Source organism: Sander lucioperca, chromosome 22 (genome assembly GCF_008315115.2).
Source record: "Sander lucioperca isolate FBNREF2018 chromosome 22, SLUC_FBN_1.2, whole genome shotgun sequence".
NCBI lineage: Eukaryota > Metazoa > Chordata > Actinopteri > Perciformes > Percidae > Sander > Sander lucioperca.
The window spans coordinates 27,358,088-27,382,869 of NC_050194.1; the positions used below are offsets into that span (position 1 = coordinate 27,358,088).

Here is a 24,782-nt window from a genome sequence, read left to right on the forward strand (position 1 = left end):
GCCCATATATAGAGGTTTACTCCTCGACACAGCGGGCCAGGGTTCAACTCCGACCTGCAGCCCTTTGCTGCATGTCATTCCCCCTCTCTCTCCCCTTTCATGTCTTCTGCTGTCCTATCAAAATAAAGGCTGAAAATGCCCAAAAAATTAGCTTTAAAAAAATTAGCTTTAAAAAGTGCATAACATGAGTCATATTGTAATAACAGTTCTATACGAACTATATGTTTGTTCCAGATATTGTAGAACCTGTCTCCTATTTGTTTCAGTCAATGTGTTCGCCCACAAGAGCAAGAGCAGGATATCCTGAGGTTTCCACACACACAAATACACAACCTCCAAAAACACAATGCACCTTTCACACTCAGGCTGACTGCATAGTTTCTCCATTATCCTGCCAGGCAGAATGCCTTGTTCCACCCGGACACACTCAATGCCTGCTCTATCTTGGAGGATACACTATCCTCTATATCCACAGACCATTAAGACCTCATAGACCTGCCATGCTTTCTTTCTCTTACTGTCGGCCTCTGTCACCAGCTATGAAAAAGGCCACACACACTGTCTCACAGTCATTACATACACACATGCATAACACAGACAGAATCAACTGCATCACTTGAGCCGATTGGCTAAAAATACACAACCTTCCTTTCTCTCAGAGAGATTCCCTCTCCCTCATAGAGACAACAAGCCCAAAATACTCCCCTCTTCATTTCACTGGGGTTTTGTTGCACTTGGTACACTGCAGTTTCTCTACTGAAAGCCCCCAAAATTACACAAACATATTCGGGTAAAACTCCACATAGACTACACCTGTGGTTTTCAAACTTTTTTTTCATAAATGTATCCTCTTTGAAATATATTTTTAGCCAAGTACATTTGGACAATGCAAAACATTTTTGGTAGGAAAAAAAAAAGCCTATAAAGAGGTACACTGCTGCGCCTGTTCAGGCTAACACCCTTTTAACTGAAAAATGACTATCACTAAATTAATTCGTTATTATAGTATAATTTTAGGAATTATGCATAAAAAGATTATCCGGTACCCTTTTACTTTAAAGTACCCCTAAGGGTACTAGTACCCCCATTTGAGAAACACTGGGCTACATAAACAAAAAACAAGTCCCATTTTCACCAATTGGAACACCATAGATTTCTCCTACTAGCCCAAAGGAAATGCTTATCAGGTCTGGTCACTGAAAGAGATCCTCTCAACAAAGTAAATCACAAAATATGATTGTTAATGAGCAGCAGGGAGCGGGTGCTACTCTCAAAACAAAGCTGGACTCAACAGCAATTGGTCAAAATGCTGCCAAACAATCTTCTCGACAACTTTCAGTTACTGAGGAGCAAAACTTCAGGTCCAAGCAGGGCTGGACTGACCCGCTAGGGGCCCTGGGGCATAAATAAGGTGTGGGTCCATATTGACACAGGACCCCTCAACAAGATGCCGTTACTGGCTGCCTAACTTAATTTGTGATTGTAGCACTCCCTACGTTGCTCCGCCACTCCGTACAGCACTCCATGGTCCTCCACGATACTCTGGGAACTCTGTGCTGAGGTCACCGGGCCTTTATTTGAAGCCATCTTATATTAGAGACAGTCCATTATTTCTAATTCACTTTTTTATTTGCTCATATTTTTGTATGAAGCCTCCTTATTTTCTGATCTGCTCATATTCACCCTGTTAAATATTTGTTACTGCATTATGCTGTCAACACTTCCTGTATCCATTTCCAATTTAAAGCTCTCTAGCGTTTCAATGGACAGAATCCCATTTCCCAGCAGGCCTTTTATTGTGAAACGTGCAGGACCATGCTGTGAAAAATTCAGTGACTTGCACGACTCCCATATGGTACTTCAAATGTAGCTATTTGCCATACATTTGCCATCTTGTGGCACTTGTACAGTATACATAACTACAAAATGACAGTGGCCGCCCAGGGCAAACGCCCTACAACGGCCAAAAACATTTCCATTAGGATCCATGGTTGAACAGACATTAAGCCAACCACAGAACAATCTATAATTGTTTGTGGTACAATTACAATTCACTTTGAGCTGTTCAGCTTAAGAGCAGCAGAGAAGTCTGAGATGTCAAAGTAAAGTAACTCTTAAGTTCTCTCGAGTGTTAACAGGATAATAGATGTGTGCTTCTTGATAGTGTGAGAGACAGCAAGAGAGAGACAAAGAAAGGGCAAGGGGCTTGTTTGGGATGATAAAAACTTATGTGTGTGTCGATGCACTTCAAATACGCCCGTCTCAGTAAGATTTAAGTTTGCTTGTGCATTCAAATACATATGCACCAACATGCATGCTTTGGATAGATGCGAGTGTGTGTGTGTGTGTGTGTGTGTGTGTGTGTGTGTGTGTGTGTGTGTGTGTGTGTGTGTGTGTGTGTGTGTGTGTGTGTGTCTCTCCTCACCTGGGCCATGGTGTTCAGCAGGACTTCGTCTGGCTCCTGGTCCTCAGCATGGCTTGTGAAACCTCGGGTTGCTTCTCCGTAGATGATGTTGGGGCGTGGGGGGAGTTCGCTTCACGCACACCCTGTTGTATCACTCGTGTTGCAGACCCAAAGCTCACACACATCACCTCCTCTTCTGTGACAGCCCGTCCTCTGAACCGCTTGCTCTTGGAAATCACAGTATTCCTCCTCTCTTTTTCTTCCCCTTCTTCTCACTGTTCTTCCCTCTTCCTGTCCACAACCTGCGTGTAAATCCCCTCTTTTTGTCCTTTCAACTGACACAGAAGGAGAGAATATGTCAGAGGAGCTTATATCATTTTATTTCTGTCCTCCACGCTCCTGTCTTCCCTGCTTCAGTATCTGGTTGGTTGTAATCTGGGCTCACACCACACACACTGCCTCTCCTTTTCCTCCTCCTCTGGCTTGCTCTGCTCTCTCGCTCTCAGCTGCTCCCCCTCCTCCTTCCTCTAAAACCCTCCTGCTTTTCCCTCCCTCACTGTACACAGCATTAGTGGGAGACAGAGGGAACGGGAGGGGTGGAGGGATCAGAGGGATAGGGTGTGTACCATGTGACCTGATAGTGTAGTAGGATTCCCCAAGCAGCTGTCGCACTCATTCCTTCATAGTGCTTCACTCTGAGCTTCATACACTTCCATTGATGACCAGTGTTGGTAAACTGTCAGTGGAGCAGGGATACATCATCAGGTTTAACAGATCTCCATCCATGGTCTAAGGGCTGTTCAACATTTACCCACCATGAGGTAAAAATGTTTGAGGGAACAAGTTTGGGAAGTATATGGATCCGAACAGACAAATTCTCAGCCAGGATTGCCTCCACACGGCTCTCACCAGAGTTGGATTGACTTCATTTTCTGCACAGGACGTTACTTCATGAAATCTTCACATAGCAAATATTTGATCTAACAATGGATCAAATGACTAATGTCAGCTCATGCTGACAAACCCACAAAGAATCATCCAACTCTTGTTTTCTTCTTCTGTACAGAGAACCCTTTAGTGTTTTTCAGTTCATGGTTTTGGTGATACGGCCCACAACTTTGTTTCGGTTCACACCGTCAACCTTGTTTCCAAGGGAAAACCCACTGTACACTGCCCGTCACCAAACAGTAGAGAAACAAAGTTAGCAAAAAGCTGCTGAACATGGTTGCTGCTTACACCCAGGTATATCATATTACAGAATTATGGTTTATCACAATGTTGGTCTTATTTTATACCATTTCTACAGGTTAGAACAGTGTGCCCAACGAAATAATTGCTGAGATCTAGAAACATGGTCACATTACTACAGCAATGTCCAAAAGGGTGAGAAACACAAGCAGTCAGAGAGGTTGTAAACAACCAGATTATCTGGACAGTAGGTCAAAGAAGAATCAGGGAGTGGGTTGTAAACTGTAATTGATGCTTACTGTAACTATCACTGGAAGTGTCAGAGTTGAACCCAAAAGCATGACAATGAGAAAAATGAGAAATTAGAAACCAGGTGATGATAAGGTGGCATGATAAAGCAAAACCAGATGACTTACTGAAAGCTGGCGGAATTCATGACTGTACCCCCCTTAAAGGGATGGATTCCAGATGTCCCCAAAACAAAAGTTCCAAATAGAGATGGGTGGGCGGAGGGGATCCGGAGGAAGGATCCAGGGACAAGTGGCCGGGGAACTGTAGAGGGCTGGGCAGAAGGCCTCAGGCCTCAGGCAGGGCTGAGCACCTATGGAAAATGATCAGGGAGTTGTCGATGTAGGCGGAACGACTCAAAGACAGTGACAAGTAGCAGGTGTCAGACTTGGAATCAGGAGCAGGTGTCGGCCAGACCGCATACTGGAAACTAGGAGCAGGTAGCCGACTCTGGAACTGATGAGAAGTCGGCTAGGACCCCGACTCTGGAACTAGCTTAGGATGGACTCGATCATACAGCTGGGCTGCGGAGACTCTGGGTCGCTGGGCAACTGAGGCTCAGAATTGCTGGGCAGCATATTGCTGAGGACCTGGGACTAAGGCTTGGGCGGATTACTGGGAACCTTGGACTATGGAATTGCATGGCAGGGTAGCAACACGGTCCAAAGAAACACTTTTCTCAAAGCCTGGAAGTTTGGCAGATGCTGCCTGGGCCAGTCCGGTTCCCAGGAATGGGTTAGGGGTTGGAGCAGACATGGGGCTAGCTGACCGGGGTGCTGGCTGGAGGCTATTGGCTAGTCAACTGAGGGGCTGGCTGGAGACTAGCATGCTGATGACGAGAATGCTGTAGGCTGGCCGATAGAGGTGCAGGCTGGAAGCTAGCTGACTGGAAAGCAGGCTGGGGCCAAGCAGGCTTAACGCTAGCAGGCAAGGCATATAGGAGTTTTCAAGTGCTTAGTAGTTCTAGATAGCTTCTCTGCTAGCCAAGGTGTGAAAGAAACCTGAGAAGAAACCTGACCAGAGCGATGGTCAGAGCTGCCTTTTTTTGTGCTCAACTTTGGAGGTGTTGTCCCAACAGTCCAGATGGCACTGCAAGTGAGAATCACCTCGGCAAATGTGTCCACTGGTTCCATGTTTGGCCTGATTGTACTGTAATGATCACTGTCACTGGCCGACTTAACTCCAAAAGCATGGCAATGAGACAATCAGAATTGCAATGAAAGTTCAGTTTACTTAATCACATTTACAATCGACAGATTGGTTATAATTTTACTTTTCATCTTATTTTTCTCTTCCAAATAGGTCTGGCTAATTTGGGGATTTGTTTACGTTCTGATTGTTCCACTGCTCCAGTTCCTTGCCCTGTCTGACTTATTCTTCGTGATGTCGGAGTATTCCCAGATTGACTATTTTCTTGGTGAGTACAATGGTGTTACAACCGAAAGGAAATGATGGCCAAAACAACAAAGATAACTATTTCCACACCAAGTCTGAATTTAGCGCCACATATTTGCACAAAACAGCAGGTAATTAAATCCTTGAGTTCTAATGGTCTCAGTGGCTCAATCCCAAAGTGAGCCTTGAGGACTAAGGACTAAAGACTCACAGACTTAATTGATCTCAGGTGCTGAGTGAGTGAGTGTGTGAGGCCACATGGGCTCAGATAGGTATAAATGGGATTGGGACAGCACTTCACGAGATCACGTTACCTTGGCGACGTTTAATAACAAAGATGTTGCTGACACTTGCCAGTTTGGGAATTTTTATTTTAAGTTTGTTGCTTTCCACACGGCCAAGGCCCAGGAGACGGCTGCCTGATTCCACATTTTTTCAAACTCTTGTTTTACAAGCTGGACACCAGGCTGGTCTGTGTTCCGTGGTCGTGTGTCGTGCGGTTGTTTACCTTTGTAATTTCCGGATTTCCCTACGGTCTCTGCGGTAAACGCCACAACGCTTTGAACTGTGGGTAATTCCCTTTGGTGAAGTCTGCATCGATGCAGACTCACGGAAAGGGCTCGGTAAGTGTGTACTCAAACCCTCACGCAATTTGAAATTTGACATTGGGACAACCCTAAGCCCTTACGAATTTGGCGAGAACGCGCACCAAAGTCCGTGAGTCTGAGAGTCCGGACTTTGGGATTGGGCCGTTGTGTTTTTCCACAGGACAACAAAAGCTGTCAGATAGAGATCAATGACAAGAACAGGAACGTCTTCTTTTACATCAGAGCTCGGAGCCAGCTGAAGACAAAGAATTGAACAATTTCATCTCAGACTTGATATGCATTATTCCAGTGATAACTTTATACACAAAATGTTGCCGCATTTTTGCATTACAACTTTGTTGCAGAGCCAATGTGCAATGACTTTACAACAAGTTGTAATAAACTGGAATTATTCATTAAATTTGACTGCTCGGCTCCAGAATATTCCTGGGAACATCTTAGATCATTGTTCACCTTAGCTCTAAACTAAATTCAAGTGTACAGTACTAATATAAGTACAAAAGAATCATTGTTGTGCACCCTTGTGTAAAATGTCAGCATGTTTTATTACAGATATGTTTAAGGACATCCTTTTAACAATTAGTGCAGTTGTACAATAACTGTAATCAAACTATATTACATTAAATATAGACAAGGTAGTTGCACTGTCTGGAGAGCAACAGACAGAATTCACAAAATATTGACACATTTGAAACATTGTTTTTTAATATACACACACACACACACACACACACACACACACACACACACACACACACACACAAAATCCTTGAGGAATGAGGAAAAGGACATCCTGTGGTGCTTCCCTTGAGCTGTATAGCTGGAAACTCCCACCCCACAACAACAGGAACGGGCAGGCTGGCCCGCCACATCGACCCACTGTTCTCCCCTTCACAAATCACTCTTATGACTCCTGTTTGCACAGTAGCTTAATGCTCACAGACACAAGTCTGGAAAATAAACATCCAGACTTATTTCATTTATGGCTTTTCTACTTAATTCTGCCGGTATTTACTAATTATTGCTACTGAGCATTATAGCCCTGACCACAGCCTTAACCTTAGTTATTACTCAGTTTAATCAGGCGTATTAAACAACCTGTGAGTTTACCAGTGAAATGTTACGTGGAGCACAGAATAATCTCTGATGCTTGAGATAGATGTGAAAATGCTGCTCAGGGCTGAAACTATGGAAGCCTGATGCTGCCATCTAGTGTACCATACAGGTACATGGACTTGAATGCACAGACTCCATGGAGCTACGGTCAACAAGGATAAACCTCTGCAGCCACGGGTCTGAATCATGCATTTTACCATAACCGTTTGACATACCCCTGTCCTATTAGATGAACTCAAGTTACCCTTTCCCATAATGTTCCAAATGTGTTTATTTCAATTTTTCTAAACTGGATGTTACTCTTAACAATATTTTGTCATACATTTTTTACAATATTGTAATAATATATTATTGAACTGTCAATGTTTAGGTTGGTTTGCTCAAGTTTTCAGTCATACTACTAGTTGCAAAAGCTAGCCATTTCAACCATCACATATCTCAAACATTTAACCAATTACTATCCAATATGTTACACTATCTATTGTAATTTTTTTATTCTTTACTTGTACATAGATATTTCAAAAATGTATCCATCACGTTAAGCAAACTATCAACTGTTTATTTATTACTTTTAGCCAGTGGTGGAAGAAGTGTTCATATATTTTAAAAGCGTCTTGGATCAGAGCAAGATTTACCAGCTGATCCAAGAGTCTTTTTAAATAGTTTATTCAGGAAGTTTATTTAAGAAGTAGGAGCATTATTCTCAACAAATAAAGGAACACTTCATTCATCAGTTCATCACAAATATTCAAAATCAACACATCTGGAGATACATGGTTTTCATTGGACAGGAAGGGATGGAAAAATTGTCATCTAAAAAGTAGTCTCGCATTGCCAGACCTATCTCCACAGCGCTGCGGAGTCTAAGTTGTAATTGAAGCTGTCAGATAAATGTAGTGCAGTAAAAAGATAAATATTTCCCTCTGAGATGTAGGCCAGTCTAGTATAGAGTACAGAGTAGCAGAAAATGGAAATACTTAAGTGAAGTACAGGTAGCCTACCGTGAATTGGTACTTAACCCTGGTGTTGTCCTTCTGTCGACCGTGCACATGTTGAAAATCATGGATGTATTAAGAGCTGAAAATGAACACTTTTTCCTCGCTATTTTTCAACGTTTTTGTCGCTTTTTCAACTTATCGGCCCACGTTAAGTCTTAGTACCGGGATGGTGTTGACATTTTTCCCCCACTACCGCCAGTAGGCTATATACACCACTTACAACGCTAGTTTTACAATTATTTTTTCTAATTCATGGTCAATAACCTCATGTATATGATTTATACCTAATTTTTTAGTTAAAAAGGAGAAATTGTGAATACTTTTGACTAATATTTAAGATGAAGAAGACCTTTGTCAAAGTTTAGTCAGGATGCTGTTTTGAAACCATTTACAGTTTTTCTCAAATGCAGTACAATTAAATAAATCTGATCCTTCATTTCACTTGTGAAAAGTGAAGGGTCAACCATGTTATTTTTCGGGTAATTTGGTTTAAGGAAACCCAAATGTCTGATATAGAAACTTTGTAAATGGGTCAAATTAGACCAAATTAGACCCGAGGCCACCAGGAGGGCTGTGGACAGTACTGCTCATAGATATATACCATATGTCTATGGATATATATACACTATGAGTACTGGTGAGGAGGAATCGGTATCAGAGAAGTATGCTGGAATTCAACAATAGATGGCGGTATTGGTACAATGCATGGCAACCAAAGAAGAAGATATTGCACTCTCTGCAAGCTAATTCACTATGTTATGTTACGCTATGTTTTTAGCATTGTGACCATGGGGGTTATTATTACACATCCATGATTATGACATGTCAACGTAAACCCGGACAATGCACAACGTAGAGCTGGCAGGTTAGCATAGTTGTTACAGTGTATGCTAGCTGTGGCGCTTTTAATGCTTGCGATACTGGCCGCACCTTTGAAACGTTAACGTTAAACCGAACATAGTAGCCCGAAGCAGCAGCTTGTGTCCTCCAGTTAGCAGTTTGTTTGTCTCTCAAGCTCTTGTTTGTATGTAGGCTACCTAACGTTATACCGTTATATCCGCGGTATTAACTGGCAGCTCAGGGAGATAGCCTTCCTGTCAGCAGGGTAAGCACAACAATGTACCTGATATTCTGGTTGACAGAAGATGGCGACAGCTCGATCAGTGTTTGTCCAGGTTACGTTGGCTATTTGGGTTAACTGTTAAGTCAAAATTAGGTTAATTTATCACAGAAATACGTAGCGTAACGTCAGCTAAAGTTATAGAAAGTGTGAACGGCTAACGTTAAGCCAAACTTCATTAAACTGTTGTTGCACTTTATTGTTTTATTGGTTGCCACTAAACGCACACTGTAACGTTACATGTCTAGTGGCACTCTGGCTAAGCGGCATACATACGGTAAACATTATACTTAACGTGGAATAAAGCACGTCAATTTAAGGTGTAAAAACGTGAACCATACGATGCATGCATGTATGTATGAAAAGGCTGATTAGCAACCAAAGTATTATGTATTTTCTAAGTATTTATGTAAAAAGTTTTTTAATCAACCAGAACACATTGATACTTTACCACCAGTAAATCTTAATCTACAGTAGTTTAGTCCTGTCAGTGTGTGTGGGCGTGACAGCATGTTCCAGTTCTCCCTGTCAATGTGTTATGGACCTTTTTCACAGCAGACATGTTGACTTGTCATAGTAGGAAAAGCACAGCTGAAATTGATAACCTTAACGATGGCTCAGTTCCATCAAGTGTCCCAGTGAGCTATTTCAGTGAGTCAGCATGAACAATACCAGGACCTCTCCTAAGTGGAATGCAGCCATCATTAATGGTTAGAATACACCTGTGCTTTTCCTATCATGACATGTCAACATGTCTGCCATGAAAAAGGTCTATTGTCTTTTTTATGAATATTTTAGATTTTTTTTCTAATGTCAAAGAACATATTGAAAAACGCCTAAAGTAATGTCTTCAAATAGCTTGTTACATTTGAGTTACTGTCCAGAACCCACAGATATTCATTTTACAGTCACAGAAAACGAACAAAACCAGCAAAAATAGTCACAATTAAGAAGATGAAACCACTTAATTTGAGCATTTGTGCTTGTAGAGCTGTAACAATTAATTCTCACAATTTTTTTTTTAAATATTACTTGGTTATATCACCGTTATGTGACCCAGATAATGTAATAACACAGATACATAGCCTATCAAGTAAACGACGCCTCTTTAGGGACAGGTGCCAACAACTAGCCTAGCTTTGGCTCAACAGTCTGACCAATAATCACTTAGAGTGGCAAGAAAAAGTATGTGAACCTTTTGGAATTTCATTGTTTTCTGAATAAATTTATCATAAAATGTGAGCTGATCATCTAAGTCAAGGGTATTGACAGAAATAATGTGTCTAAAATAATAACACAAACAAATTCTGATCTTTCAAGTCTTTATTGAACACACTCATTCAACATTCAAAATGGCAATGGAAAAAGTAAGTGAACCCTTAAGGCCGTTTTACAGTTGTGCGGAGGCTCCACGCAGAGCTTTCTCCGTAGCCTACGTAAGCTGGTGTGTGCGTCGAGCCGGCATGTGTGTGTGTGTGTGTGTATGTGGGGAGTGGGTGATAGAGCGAGGGAGAAGTGAGAGAGTGACGGCAATTAACTTTGGAGCGAGTAGCGACTCTAGAGACCACGGTGGGAAATCTGGAGCAGCAAAAGTTAACCCTCTCCTTGACTTCACGTTGTTTATGGAGAAGGAGAACCAGGAAATGAGTCGTGGGAAATGCAACGCTACCAAACCACGGCCGAGCGACGTGCATCGCTGCGACGTGTAGTTACATTTTTCGAGAGGTGCATGTCAGGCTACGGCGTAGGGTCCGATTTTACGCACAACTATAAAATGGCCTTTAGAATTAACTGGTTGACCCTCCCCCCCTCCCTCCCCCTTGGCAGCAATAACCTCAACCAGGCACTTCCTGTAGCTGTGGATCAGACCTGCACATCGTTGAGGAGGAATCTTAGCCCATTCTTCCTGGCAGACCTGCTTTAGCTCTGTCATATTCTTTGGACGTCTCATGTGTATGGCCCTCTTCAAGTCAATCCATAGCATCTGCACAGACATTCTCACATTATCCTGAAGAATTGTCTGATATATTTGGGAATTCATCTTCCCCTCAATGATTCCAAGCTGGCCAGGCCCTGATGCAGCAAAGCAGGCCCATATCATGATGTTTCCTCCACCATACTTTACGGTTGGGATGATGTTTTCATGATGATATGCCGTGCCCTTTCTACGCCAGATGTAGTGCTGTTTGGTATTTCCAAATAGTTCAATCTTAGTTTCATCAGTCCACAAAACATTTAGCCAATACCGCTGTGGAGTGTCAATGTGCTCTTTTGCAAACTTCAGGCGTGCAGCAATGTTCTTTTTAGTAAGCAGTGGCTTCCTTCGTGGTGTCCTGCCGTAGATACCCTGCTTGTTCAATGTTTTACGTATTGTAGACTCATGAACAGAGATACTGGCAAGTTCCAATGATGCCTTCAAATCTTTGGCTGTCATTCGGGATTGTTTCTTGACCTCATTGATGAGTCTTCGTTGTGCTCTTGGTGTCATTTTGACTGGGTGCCCACTTCTTGGTAGAGTAGCAACAGTCCCAAAGTGTCTCCCATTTGCAGATTGTTTGCCTAACTGTAGACTGGTGAATTTCTAAAGTCTTTGAAATAACTTTGTAGCCCTTGCCAGCTTTATGTAAATCAACAATTATTGATCGTAGATCCTCTGAAAGCTCTTTTTGGCAAGACATAAGCATGTTCTTCTTGTGCAGCGCAAACTCATTATCTTAACAAGACTCCAGGTGTGCTAATACCTGACTCCATTTAGCTTTTTTTGAGGTCATTAACTCAAGGGTTCACATACTTTTCCACAAGCACTATGAGGTTTTTTTGGTTGTTCTCAATAAAGACATGAAAGATAAAAAAAAATGTGTTATTATTTTAGACACATTATGTTTGTCAATACCCTTGACTCAGATGATCAGATCACATTTTATGACAAATTTATTCAGAAAACCATGAAATTCCAAAAGGTTCACATACTTTTTCTTGCCACTGGATATAATTGCAATTTGGCAAATCTAAATGACATCAACAATTACCATCAACATTCATAGCGCTTAAGTCCTTAGCTAATGTTAGCAATTAATTGGTTATACTAGTCTGGCTATCATCAGATCAAGTTCAATCTTTTATGCTCTGTATTTTCTCTGAACAAGAGGTGTGATCAACGGGCATAGTTCAAATGACTCTGTACGCAATTGGATAGTCCTTGAACCAATCAGACCAACGATCCGGGTGACTTAGCAGCGACAGCGGCATCAACAGGTTGCTGCGCTTCGGTGGCCGCCATGTTGAATGTAAACAAGAAGCTGCTTGGTCGCTTCTCTATCGTCATCGTGTTAAACCCGCCAATAGCGCGCCAGGTGGATAAGCCAGTTTGTGATTGGTTCCCGCAAATTTGTAACGGAAGCAGGATAGATAAACATACAGGTCTCCAGCCTGAGCTGCAGGGAGAAATCACATTACCGGCAGATCGGGCTGGGTTTACCCAGTTTAGTGTTATACATTTGTGTTAATTTCTTTTTTTCAAAAGTAAAGTGATTTATTTTTTATTTTTTTGCTGCTAGTGAGCTCCACAAAACGTGTTCCCTTAATAAATAAATAATTTGCAAAGTCCACCCAAATACATTTGCCAACACAATCCACAAAAAAATGTTTGTGTTAATTATTAATTTTTTTCCAAAAGTGTGAAAATGCAGTAAAATGTGAAGGCTGTCTAAAAGTTTGAAAAAATTATGCATTCCTGTGCCAAAGCATAGTCAGTTAGCTTCTTAATGCAATCTTGTTTGCAGACTCCCGTGTCATGAATCACTGACCACTGGAAAATACTTCTACTGCTATAAATGATAATGACCTGTAGGCCCTCCGTGGAGCCCATGGTGTGCACATATTAAGTTTTCGTCTAAGAATTGGTCAAAAATTTTAACCTTTTGTGAACCACTACTTAAAGTGCTACGTTTACTTTCCTTTGGCCTATTTGCTTGAGTATGAAAACCATTACTGATAGGCTTTCTGTTTGTCTGCCTGTGTTTGCAGACATGGCCAGAGCAAGGCGGGATCTGAGGACACAGAAAGTTCACGTGGAGCGATAAGGAGTGACCAGGGGGCTCGGAGGCTCATGTCTACTTCACAAACATTAACACCTCTCGACTGTGGCGGCGGAGAACACCTCAGCATGGTGAAGGCAGTAAAGATGGAGCTGCTGAGAGCACTCGTCAGTGAGCGTTTGTCTGCAGCTGCCGAGGAGATCTTCGAGCTTGTAGAAAGAACCATTACAGAATATGAAAAGGAAATGTCCTGTTCAAAGTGGGTGGTGGACAGCCACCGCAGACTGCTGGATGTTGCCAAGTCACATAGTGAAGGTCGGTTTATCAGAAGATTGCTTTCTTTAAAAAGGAAATCATGACATGGATCAATGTCTGAGATTTGAAGTTGCCCATGATAGCAGTTAGCAAGACTCATTTTCAAAAATGTTCACAATTATGTACTTTAATATAGTTTTTAATTAAATTTAATTTAGGGCTGTCCCACCAAGGACAAAAAAATTAACACTTTTAGTATTGGTTCACAAAAGGTTAAAGGGGACATATTATGTTTTTTTGTATTTTCTACAAATAGAGGTAAATGTATTTTAGAGAAACCACAGTGAGCTAAAACGTTCAGATTTCCAACGGTTCTGAACGCTCATTCATGTTATTTTGTGCAAAGAGCCAGTTAAATATTATGCAGTAAGTCAAATATTCTCAAAAACATGATTTTTTTCATTATTTTGGGTAGAGCTGGGCGATATGGAGAAAATCAAATATCATGATATTTTGGACCAAATACATCGATGCCGATATTGTCGGGTTGACTTGTAGTGCTTTTACAAAAAATGTACACAGCGAGATTTTAGATAAATAATTATCAGTAATGTGAATACAATGACTTTGAGTCCTTGAAAAGCGCTATACAAATTCAATTATTATTAAGTTGGTAAAGGCAAATAACAGAACAGCTAGAACAGTCTGGTAAGTTCAGAAAATTACATCACTTTACTGGAATGCAGCCTTTAAAACCAGGAAAAGACAACACTTGTTTCATATCACGATGTTACGATCAAGTTTATAATTGTTAACGAAAACGAACGAAATAACGAAACTAGGTGGGAAAAAACATTGTCGTTAATTGAAATAAAAATAAAAAGGCATTACAAAAAAACGATAACTAAACTAAAACTGTAATGTCTGTTATGTTTGGAAAACTAACTAAAACAAAATAAAATTATCGAGTAAATGTCCTTAGTTTTCGTCTTTGTCGTTGTATTTCATAGAGCAAATAACGTTATATCTCTCCGACCATGACATTTCCTGTAGACATCTATAGTTTCCAACTGGGAACCCAGAAATCCCGACATTCCACGTCAAATTGAACACAACATAGTCCTGGAACACGTCACTTACACATTTTGCGTCTTGTGTAGACTGTTTACATATTTATGACCATATGTAGGCTACATTTTATGTACTGGTGTTATTGTTGAATACATTGTGAATACATATTTCTAAAATTGTATGATGTTTTTGTTGAGTTATTATTACACAATACTTTTTCTGACCTTTTTGAATCCCGACAAATAACCCATATTACAAAAAAAGACTAAAATAATAATCTAAACTAATCTAATAAAAACTAAACTAAAACTAAGCATTTTCAAAAAAAAAAAAACTAAACTAGCAAACCCGCTTTAAAAACTAATTCAAACTAAACTGAATTTGAAAACAAAAAGTCAAAACGAAATAAAAACTAATGGAAAATGCAAAACTATAATAACCTTGGTTACGATATCTAGTCTCATATATGGATGTCGATATTAATATTGATATATTGCCCAGCCCTAATTTGGGGGTTTGTAAGATGTCAGAATTGGACAAACATTTGTAAAGGTATAAAAAAGTATTGTCCTGAGGTATCACTTTACACAAAGAAGGTGTACTCTACTGATATAGTATTGCAGTTCCATGAAGTTGAGGTACTTATGAGAGGAAGATAAATGAAAATAAAATAAATGGTCAAAAGCAGCAGAGAAATAAATGTTGTTTTCTCCTTTGCTTCAGACTCTTTCCAAATGCCTGCCTCGGATGTGAAGTTGCAGTCTGGCCAGCAGCAGCGTGCTGCCAGCGTGAATGCCAGCATGTGCTGGGCTGAACCAGAAAACACCACGTCAGAGCCAACAGAAGACTGTCCCAACACAGACAGCACTCATTCAGACCCGTCTCCCGCCAGTGAAAATGATCAAAGTGGTCAGGAGATACTGACTGATATCGAAGATGATTATGTGAAGCAGGAGTGTGACGTCAACATGCCTTTGAATATCGTCAAAGTGGAAAAACGTCCCGTTTGCTTGAGCGGTTTTTCTTCCAAAAAGGCGACGGTACGACACATTAAAAAGCATCCAGAGGACAATTTGTCACTCTACCAGTGCCAGTTCTGTGACCTCTACTTCTGCCACAAGTCTGAATTCATCATTCACACCAGAACACACAACAGTGCCAAACCATACACGTGCCACGACTATGAAAAAAGCTTTGGCGAGAGGCATAGTCTGCTTATTCACAGACAAAAACACACTGAGGAGAAACCATATCTGGGTTTTAGTCAAAAGGTGGAGGCAGAAACTGACCTCAGATCAGTGACACCTGCCAGTAAGACTGAAGAGCTGGCCTGCAGACAGGAGGATTCTGGCATTAACATATTTCCACGTACTGTCACTCCCTATGACAAAAGTGAGTTTGATCAGGAGTCTCTGCAGCCCCTGTGTCTTTACCAAATCCAGACTGTTGCCGATATAGATAAAGACTCCTCAGCTGCAGTAACAGTTGATCACATTAAAGCTGAGCCAGCTGGAACTGATGCTGGCGTGTCAGACAGTGCCATGTGTGATCAGTTGCTCCTTTCAGTGAGCCCAAGTGAACAGGGGGCCAGTAAGACACAGCCTAAACATCTCAACATAAACAATATCCTACAGAGTGGACCTTCGGGAAAATCCGCAGAGCTCATCGTTGATTTTGAAGCAGGAACAGCACAGAAACCGTACAAGTGTCCTTGTTGCACCAAATGTTTCTCCTCAACTAAGACTTTATTAAGACACGTAAGGACCCACACAGAGGACAAAGCGTACCAGTGCCACTTTTGTGGGAGGAACTTCTGTCAGAAGTCGGACCTGGTCAATCATACGAGGATACACACAGGAGAGAGACCGTATCAGTGCCAAGAATGTCACAAATCATTTGCACAGAAAGGCAACCTGGTGGTTCACATGAGGAAACACGCAAGAGATAAACTGTATCAGTGCCAAGAGTCCAGCCGGAGCTTTAGTCAGGGGTCATCTTTCCACTATCACATGCAGAGCCACCGATAGTTTAAGGGGTATACAGCTTTGTTCTGGGTATCGAACCTCAGTACTTGGTCTCAGTGAAATTTGTCTGTTGCAAGTCGAGTGCTGATCGTTCCATTTACCTCGGAACACTGAAGCCAGAGCATCATTTACAAGTCTTATTTTTCATTGTGAGGTTAGGTCTAGCCAGGTTAGCCATTGTTAGCAATACCAGTTGATAGCAATGCATTACAGATTTTTGTGCATACAAACATGTCCACAGAATTTGGACAGGTGTGTGTACAACCAACGTAACATCATGACTTCGCAAAAACATACACGCCACTTTCTAAAGCCAAGTGGCGTGTTATCTGTACGCATTTTGAGCTATCCGCGTGTATGTCTACGCCATATACAGCGGACGGGTTGGGTTTAGTAAAAGAAGAACGGAATGGTTGGGTTTAGGAAACGTGACACGCGGGACACGATCCCCGGTCTCCTGGGTGAAAGTCCTGTGTTGTTTGACCCATCCACCCCCCCGACCAACCCCCCTACGCGGATTTTCGCCCTTTCATACTACTCGCTATGGCGTAAATTGACATGCAATCACAAGGTAATGTAAATCAATGGAGGCCAAACGGCGTTGATAAACACGCTAAAAAGCGATTATGCGTCTTGGTAACACACCAAAATGGCATACGAATTGGCGTGTCATACATACGCCACTTCATGAGATCAGTCTGGTACGACTGATTTAGTGAGACAGAAGTGCTAATAACTGTATGTTACTACAGCTTTCACTGCTGTTAATGCACGGGGCAGCCATGTTGGATTAGGAGCTCGGGGTACTGCGAGGTTTGTCCGACTTCCCAACTCGGGAATCCGAGTTCAGGGGGCGGGTTTCCGACTTTGACCTCGGAAATTCCGACCTCCGGGTACAAATGGAACTCACTATGAAAGCTGGAATTGAATGTTTGGTCGGACACATTGTCTTGTTTACTTATTCTTTGAATATACAGTTCTGATTCAAAATCAAAAGTTGGCCACTTGACAAAACAAACTCATAACAAGGTCCATTAGTACAGTCGCAGCCATCTTCTCCGGTTTCCTGACAAGGCGTGTCTAGATTTCACAGTGAACACGCCCATTTAAGCGTCATTCATTCAATTGCAGGGTGTCACCATGAGATGGTGCTTCCTTCACAAAAACACATTCACACAAACATACATACAACGCAATGTCAGACTGAAAGAATGAAGGGACATGAAATGGCAATTTGGTCTGATTATCAGCGTACCCTGTGGCGAGATTGTTTTGTCAACTGATGCTTCCAAGGTCAATAATGAATGTTCAGTTTTAGGAAGTATTTTATTTAGGTAAAGTTCTTGTCCTGCTACCTGTGTTTAGACATAGTTTGAAAACGTTGGCATCTTTTATTAAAGTGCTCATATTATGCTCATTTTCAGTTTTATAATTGTATTTAGAGGTTGTACCAGAAGGTTTACCTGGTTTAATTTTCAAAAAACACCATCTTTTTGTTGTACTGCACATTGCTGCAGCTCCTCTTTTCACCCTGTGTGTTGAGCTCTCTGTTTTAGCTACAGAGGGAGGCATCGCACTTCTGTTCCATCTTTGTTGGGAGTCGCACATGTGCAGTACCTAGGTAAGGACTACTAGCCAGTCAGAAGCAGAGTATGAGGGCGTGTCCTGACAGTACCTAGGTTAGGACTACTAGCCAGTCAGAAGCAGAGTATGAGGGCGTGCCCTGACAGTACCTAGGTAAGGACTACTAGCCAGTCAGAAGCAGAGTATGAGGGCGTGCCCTGACTGTAGCTAGGTAAGGACTACTAGCCAGTCAGAAGCAGAGTATGAGGGCGTGCCATGCTAGCAGCTAGGTGAGCATTATAACGTGTGTTCCAAAGTGACCACGTTTGTCTCTGAAGTAAAGGCTGGACTACAATAGAGCTGTTTGGAGCAGTTTGTGAACAGTGTTTTCTGTTGGAGATAGTACGTCCCTTTGGGGTGGACTTTGGGCTTTTTCACTTTGTAAACCTATTACGTTCACAAAAAAGATATGTAACACAAAGGGAAAAAGCCAAAAAGCATAATATGAGCACTTTAAATGAAAAGGAGAAACCTCTGTATTGTATTGGCACTGTATTTCTAACCAAACCAGCACTATTTGACATTGTGGGTGCTTTTACTTGCTTTCTTTACACTGTCCTTAATGTCGTGCCATTATTTTCTGGCGAACCCAGTGTGTTTAGCGAGGCTCACTGTGGTCACACAACACCACTGTGATTACTGACAGTGAAATCCAATAAATAAATAGCAGCTGACAGTGGAGGGACTGAAATTAACTTCTGAATCATAAGGTGGGCATTGGGATTTCACATAAAATCATGGCGCTGAATTTGGTTGCTAAGAGAAACCAGTGTAGCAGCACTGTGTTCAGCCTTGAGATAACCTTTCTGTACGAGCATGTGTTTGTGTAGGTAAGTAAGTGTAAGTGTGTAAGGCTAGAGAATGGAAATACTGTTTTTTGTGCAGCCTGGGTTTTTTTATTTTACAAATCCTATGGAGTATTCTTTGTATTTATTATAACGTTAATTGTCTTTTTGTATACTTTAATTTGTGCGAAATATGTGTATCTACATAAAATGTCAAAATTACAGTGTAAAACCAAGCTTCTGTCTCAGCGTTTGTTCAGTGTATCCTATGGAAAACTACTGTTTATACTAGATTTGGGCTGGTTTCCAGTTTTACTGGCCCGGTGCCGTGCACCAGGCTAAAAACGGTTGAACTGGCATTTGTCACTAAGTTAATTAGTTAGCTGGCAAATTAAAAGTAGACAACATTAGCAACCTGTGCCGACGGTGTCACAGCACTAAATCTGACATGTATAGCAAACAGTGTTGATCAATGGCGTCACTGTTTTCTGAATCAAATGAAGCTTAGCGTAAGGTAATTCAGGATGACTTCAACATTCCACATTTTCTCTCGTCCTCTCTCTTTCCCGTCCTAATCAGCTGACTGGGCGTTCACTCTCAGGTAAACCAACCAGATTTTGCCTGGACCTCCTTGAACTATCGCATTGTTACATCCAAACATTAAATCTGTTCTCCTCTGCTATAGAGCTCAACAGTCCCGCCCCTCCTCTGAGAGACTTTGGGTTCCGGAAGTAAATTTTTCCATTCATGTTTCATTCACACACTCTTGTCACAGCAGCGTTGGAAAGCACAGTGCTCTCGCCATTGCTTGGCTCGTTATCTGTAACCAGTGTCGCCCAGTGCCGGGTGGAATTAGCAAGCTAACGTTAGCTGACTAACGTAAACGTTAGCCAGCAGCCGCAGCGGAAGCTGCTCGGTCCCTCCACTGTTTTTGCCAAGACACAGCATTGACCGCCCCGGAGATGGACATGAGATGGTCTGTTTAGCCATTATCCTGTGTCGCCGCTGATTCGGCCAACGTTGTTTTGTTCTATCATAGCAACGATTTGTATTATTTCCGGGTCAAAAACACTCCAACGGAGTGGGGAGGGGAAGTTTGAGCATGCACACTTTATGCACACTAGGACATCCCGCAGAAACTGCCATTTTTAAATAGCCAAGCTGCCATGGTCAATAGGTCAATAGCGACCGCAACGTTTTTTATTCACTCGCCCCAGATTTTTTTAAATGGCAGCCTGCAAAACTACAGTGTACACTACCCGTACAAGTGACGAAGTGCAGACATTGTTGCAGATTAAAGGATCTAGCAAATGTTGAAGATGATGTTATGGCAGTTTCACAAGGCATCGCTATGGCGATCAGCTGAGAATCCCATCTACATTAAAGGGGGGACTATCCGCAGTGGAAAACCGAACAGAGAAAAGCACCTGGTACCAAAAGTGAGTCCAGTTGAGTATAGCTGAACCATGCAGTGGAAATATGACATTAATGTAGAAGTCTGCCCTGTCGTTACTTTTGTTATTCACATACCAGCTTTGACACTTATCGTCTGTATCATTTATTATTTTGTTTCTTTGCAAAGGAATTCATCTCAGTTCAGTTGAATGTATTCCACATAGGGCTGGGCGATAGGGAGAACATCAGATATCACGATATTCTTGACCAAATACCTCGATATCGATATTGTGGCGATATTCTAGGGTTGACAATTGGTGCTTTCACAAAATATCTTCACACTTAGATTTTAGATAAATAATCATCATTAATGTGGACATAATGTCTAAGTGGGTAAAGGCAAATAATAGAACAGCTAGAACAGTCTGGTAAGTTCAGAAAAGTACATCACTTTACTGTAATGCAGCCTTTAAAACCAGGAAAAGACAACACTTGTCATGTCACGATATTACGATATCCAAAATCTAAGAAGATATCTAGTCTCATATCACGATATCGATATAATATCGATATATTGCCCAGCCCTAATTCTACATTTTGAAAGTCCTCAAAAACCATACTCTGACTCTATGGCTTTAACATATATTTTACATTGTTTTACAACATCACAACATAGTTCAATTTATTTTCTGTGTCGCTGTATATTTCCAAATGGAAGCGTTCCAAACCCTCCCACATGCCGGGAAACTCAAGTTTATTAACTGTCCGACCTCGTAGCGATTTGAGATTTTGCCTCGCTAAAAGCTTTCTAAATAAAACATGTAGTGATTATTATTACCACAGATACTAAGTGAGAGGGAGAAAGGATGCAAACTGGAACAGCACGGGCAATCTGTGACAGGCTCAAACAGACTACTGTAATATCCTGCTGAATGGAAGGCTGAAAGCAGCCAGAGAAAACAGTAAATCACTAGGGACGATAAATGAAAGTGTAATGTGTTCAATATTAATAATGACTCGATTTACAATAACAGTGAGATTGTTTTAGAGATTATACCATATATTTTCTATTTTTCCTCAATTTAAGATTCAGCTAAAACCTTACTGCAAAATTGATTACAACAACACTATTGAAATGCCTGTACACTTTGGCAACACTATATGAAATGCAAACGTATGAACTTGGAATATGAGCTTATACATTATTTACAGATTGTAAATCACATCTGAAATTCATGCATTCTTGCCTGCATTATTAATATGCACTGACTGTGGTGAGGTTTAGAGGATGGAAACCCAACCCAAGCCCGACTGTCCCCGACGGGCCGGGCCGGGTTCGGACAGATATTTAGGAATTATTTTCGGGTTCGGGTTGGGCTCAGTCACATCAGCGCGATATGCATTTTTAATCACGTCGCTTCATTTCCTGACGTAACTGTCAGCCTTTGTGACCAGCAAACAAACGTACATGTGTCATTAGTATGAGAACATTTTTAGATTTTAACTGTGTCGGGCTCGGACATAAATATCTTAATGCATGTCGGGCTCGGGTCGAGTTCGGTTACTGCTCTGTCAGACGCGGGCCGGGCTCGGACAGAAAAATGCGGCCCGATCCGGACTCTAGTGAGGTTAATAGTATGCCTATACTGTGGTCAAAGATTACATCCAACTTCTTGAGCTACTATATTTATATTCCTTATATTTAAATAAGATCTTTTTCTCAGTTTTAGATATTGTTATAACAACTACAATTTCATTGCAACATGCTTATAAAATTTGGTACCTGATCTGAGTAGTTCATAGTCTTATTGTCTATTTTACATTACTGTTTTGTGTACACATTAAACAAATGATATGCAATGTGTTGATCCACTGTCTCTACACAATAAAGGGAAAAGCCCCAAAAAATAATCTTAAAAAAAAAGCCATTTTTGCCGACACTAAATATCAAACAAAAGCCAGACACTATATTGTAGTAAGTTGCTGTGAGCTGTAAAGGCAATACAATGTCGGAGCTGACCGGGCAAAGACAGCAGATTTCATCAGACTCACCCTGGGTCCGTTAATTAAGTGTGCTGCTAATAACATTACCGTCGGCAAAATACACCCGCAATTAAATCCATTCTTCAACGTTAACCATCAAGCCACTAAGCCTGCTAGGAAATGAACACCTCTGCTGAAGTGTTAAATTTGTTAATGATAATAATGATGCGACAAAACTCTAAATGTGCCGATATCAACATGCAATATGACGAAAAGACAACAGTAAAATGTAGTTGAACAAAAAACTTTATTTGCATTGCCTTCCACCTTTTCTTCAGCCCCCTCTGTCTCTCTCTCTCTCTCTCTCTCTCTGTGTGCAGATACACACACTCACATTCTGGAGCCGGCTGAATGTGAGTTTGTCTCTGGTCTGGTTCTGGTGGTTGATTAACTCAGCTTTTTGCTGATTGGCTCTCATAACGGGCCGGGTGTTTAGCACACTGCCGTGACTCCATGAGGCTATTGTCTGATTACTCCACATTTTAATTGGGATATTTTGTGATTAAATTCTGAATCTGCAACGTTCTCTGTCAGATAAATGTAGTAATACAATGTCTTCCTCTGATGTACAAGTACACTGTAAGTCAGTAGTAGGCAACACAGTGGAGTTGCATATTAAGTGGTTTGGGTTTCTTCTGTAAGTAATTTTGGGGTACAATATGGTTCTGGAGAATGCTCAGGGGCGATTCTAGGATCAGACCTCAAGCCCCCCTAAAAAGGGTCTAAAATCGCCAATGACAATGCTACAAGCAGCAATACCACAGGCCAAGCAATGGCCCGTTCCAAACAGGCACATTTTTAACAGACACTGTACTAGTTCCCTAAAATGTTGACCTATAGTAGAGAAATTCAGTAGCAGAGTATGGAGAGAGTCTCCAACCATGGTTAATGGATATAATATACAGACATAGTAATAGAGTACCACTGACATTGACTATGTTTTATGTGGTTAACGTTGGACGGTGATGGCATGTGGCTAGGAGTCCCTCATCAGGATCAGTCTCCTGTCGACTGCTAACCTCCGGCCGACTCCGACGGTCCAGGTTTTAAATGTAAACAGAGTTAATACCGAGGAGAAAGGTGGAGAAGATGAGTTCAAGCTAGCAAGAACATCTCTGCAGCCATCTCATGACCCTCTTTTTAAAGCTTTTTTTTCCCCCATTTCTTCTTGTGATCTTCTCTATCCCTTCCATTCCGTCCTGCTTTTTTAAATGCCACTATAAGCGTATTAAAAACAGAGTAATACCAGACATGCTTTTATGCATGGCCAGTATGGAGAGCAAAAAATATATTGACCAAAAACTCTTTTAATGAACATGTGAATACTATATAGAGATACAATTGATATTTTTTATTTTACGTCCTCTTTATATTTGCATTGCAATGCTTAACTATTGCTTAAATTGTCTGCTCTTTGTTCCTCTTTGTTTTAGTTTTTTTTTATTATTTATTACCATTATTATTAAAAATACTCTCAGGCTACATTTACATTGCTACGTTCTGGTTTAAAAACAAATATCTTTTGCTACGTTTACACTTGGCATTCACACTGCTCTGGCGTTCCCCTTTCTCATTCCCCCTGCTCTGGCATTTCCCCCTCTCATTCCCCCTGCTCTGGTGTTTCCCCCTCTCATTCCCCCTGCTCTGGTGTTTCCCCCTCTCATTCCCCCTGCTCTGGTGTTTCCCCCTCTCATTCCCCCTGCTCTGGTGTTTCCCCCTCTCATTCCCCCTGCTCTGGCACTTCCCCCTCTCATTCCCCCTGCTCTGGCGTTTCCCCCTCTCATTCCCCCTGCTCTGGCGTTTCCCCCTCTCATTCCCCCTGCTCTGGCGTTTCCCCCTCTCATTCCCCCTGCTCTGGCGTTTCCGAGCCCCTAAACCGGAGACATTTAAAAAACTCTTCTGACCCGTTTTGGTTGGTAATCTGCGGGGTTGTGTTTCAGTCTCAACGGCCGCAAACGGTGATCTTTGGCAACACCGACACTGACTCCAACGTTTCGCCACCTGATTGGGTCATGACGTCTCTTTCTCTGAGACTAAGCTACTAATGTTACCATGGCAACTACCAGCAACGGGCAGAGTATACATGCTGCCTCCTGTTTACCCCGGCACACGCATGCCCAGTATACGAGAATGTTGATATGCAGTTTGGGCGTGTTGGTTTAAACAGAGATTAGATTTTCTACTGGAGATAAAAACACTTGTTCACAGAGATCACTTTTGGCTCAAAACTCTGCTTAAAAACCAAAAACGTAGCGATGTAAATGTAGCCTTAAATTTAAGCGAGTTTTCTTAAATTGGCCAATTGGTAGAATGTTAGATGCATTTACATACACAAAGGGAAGCATAAGTCACTGTACAATGTAGCATTAGTCATGAACAATATATTATATGAAACCATATGTATATTTCAGAAGAGGTTTTTTTTTTTGACA

General features: G+C 41.5%; 2 protein-coding genes across 4 annotated transcripts in view; one reads left to right on the plus strand and one right to left on the minus strand.

The window, feature by feature from the left end:
* The window catches only part of LOC116067423 (rho GTPase-activating protein 23-like), an 89,972-nt gene extending 87,075 nt beyond the window's left edge, over positions 1 to 2,897 (minus strand). The window contains exon 1 of the mRNA XM_035997438.1: positions 2,426 to 2,897. Within this exon, the coding sequence (XP_035853331.1) occupies positions 2,426 to 2,434 (9 nt within the window). The 5' untranslated portion in view covers positions 2,435 to 2,897. The remainder of the gene's footprint in view (positions 1 to 2,425) is intronic.
* Positions 2,898 to 8,671: 5,774 nt separating this feature from the next.
* On the plus strand, positions 8,672 to 16,583 carry LOC116067555 (zinc finger protein 12-like). 3 transcript variants are annotated; one of them, XM_031324035.2, is made up of 4 exons: positions 8,881 to 9,102; positions 12,900 to 12,986; positions 13,144 to 13,469; positions 15,204 to 16,583. In XM_031324035.2, the coding sequence occupies exons 3-4, from the start codon at positions 13,226 to 13,228 to the stop codon at positions 16,505 to 16,507; spliced, it is 1,548 nt and encodes a 515-aa protein (XP_031179895.1). In that variant the 5' UTR covers positions 8,881 to 9,102; positions 12,900 to 12,986; positions 13,144 to 13,225; the 3' UTR covers positions 16,508 to 16,583. The 3 variants fall into 3 exon arrangements, with proteins under 3 accessions (XP_035853687.1, XP_031179895.1, XP_031179894.1); XM_035997794.1 differs by lacking the exons at positions 8,881 to 9,102; positions 12,900 to 12,986 and adding an exon at positions 8,672 to 8,858; XM_031324034.2 differs by lacking the exon at positions 12,900 to 12,986.
* The last annotated feature ends 8,199 nt before the right edge of the window (positions 16,584 to 24,782 follow it).